General features: G+C 60.9%; 1 protein-coding gene across 1 annotated transcript in view; it reads left to right on the forward strand.

Annotated features, from left to right (window-relative positions):
- The window catches only part of LOC104275446 (probable cation-transporting ATPase 13A2), a gene marked incomplete at both ends in the record, with an annotated part of 5,127 nt that overhangs the window by 1,049 nt on the left and 3,656 nt on the right, over positions 1-422 (forward strand). Inside the window, 1 exon segment of the mRNA XM_009871413.1 lies at positions 175-247. Coding sequence (XP_009869715.1) covers positions 175-247 — 73 coding nt within the window.

Below are 422 nucleotides of genomic sequence, written 5' to 3' on the forward strand. Positions count from 1 at the left end.
CCTGGGCTTTTCTTGCCTTCGGGCCCCAAAACACAGGGCAGCTGGGTGGGCTGGATTGCCCTGGCTTGGCTTCTCCAAGTTCCCGTGGGGGTCCGGGCAGCGTGAGAGTCCTTCGAGTTGGAAATCCAGCTTGCATTCACTTCCCTCATGACTTTTTTTTTCTTCTCTCCTTTGCAGGAGGAAGATCTACGGACCGAACCTCATCGAGGTGCCCGTCAAGTCTTACGCGAGGCTGTTGGTGGAGGAGGTGAGCAGCTCCGGGCCACGCTGCGAAGGAGCGGCGTTATCCCAGGGCCCATCCTTCCCCTGCTCCCCGCCCCTCGCTGCAAGTGCTTTGTGGGCTCTTCCTCACCGGCAGGGAGGAGAGGACTTTAGGAGAGGCAGCTTGGGCAGAGGTTGGGGAAGGTGGGGCTGGGGCAGTG

The sequence above is a fragment of the Apaloderma vittatum genome, unplaced genomic scaffold, assembly GCF_000703405.1.
Source record: "Apaloderma vittatum isolate BGI_N311 unplaced genomic scaffold, ASM70340v1 scaffold27030, whole genome shotgun sequence".
NCBI classification, from domain to species: domain Eukaryota; kingdom Metazoa; phylum Chordata; class Aves; order Trogoniformes; family Trogonidae; genus Apaloderma; species Apaloderma vittatum.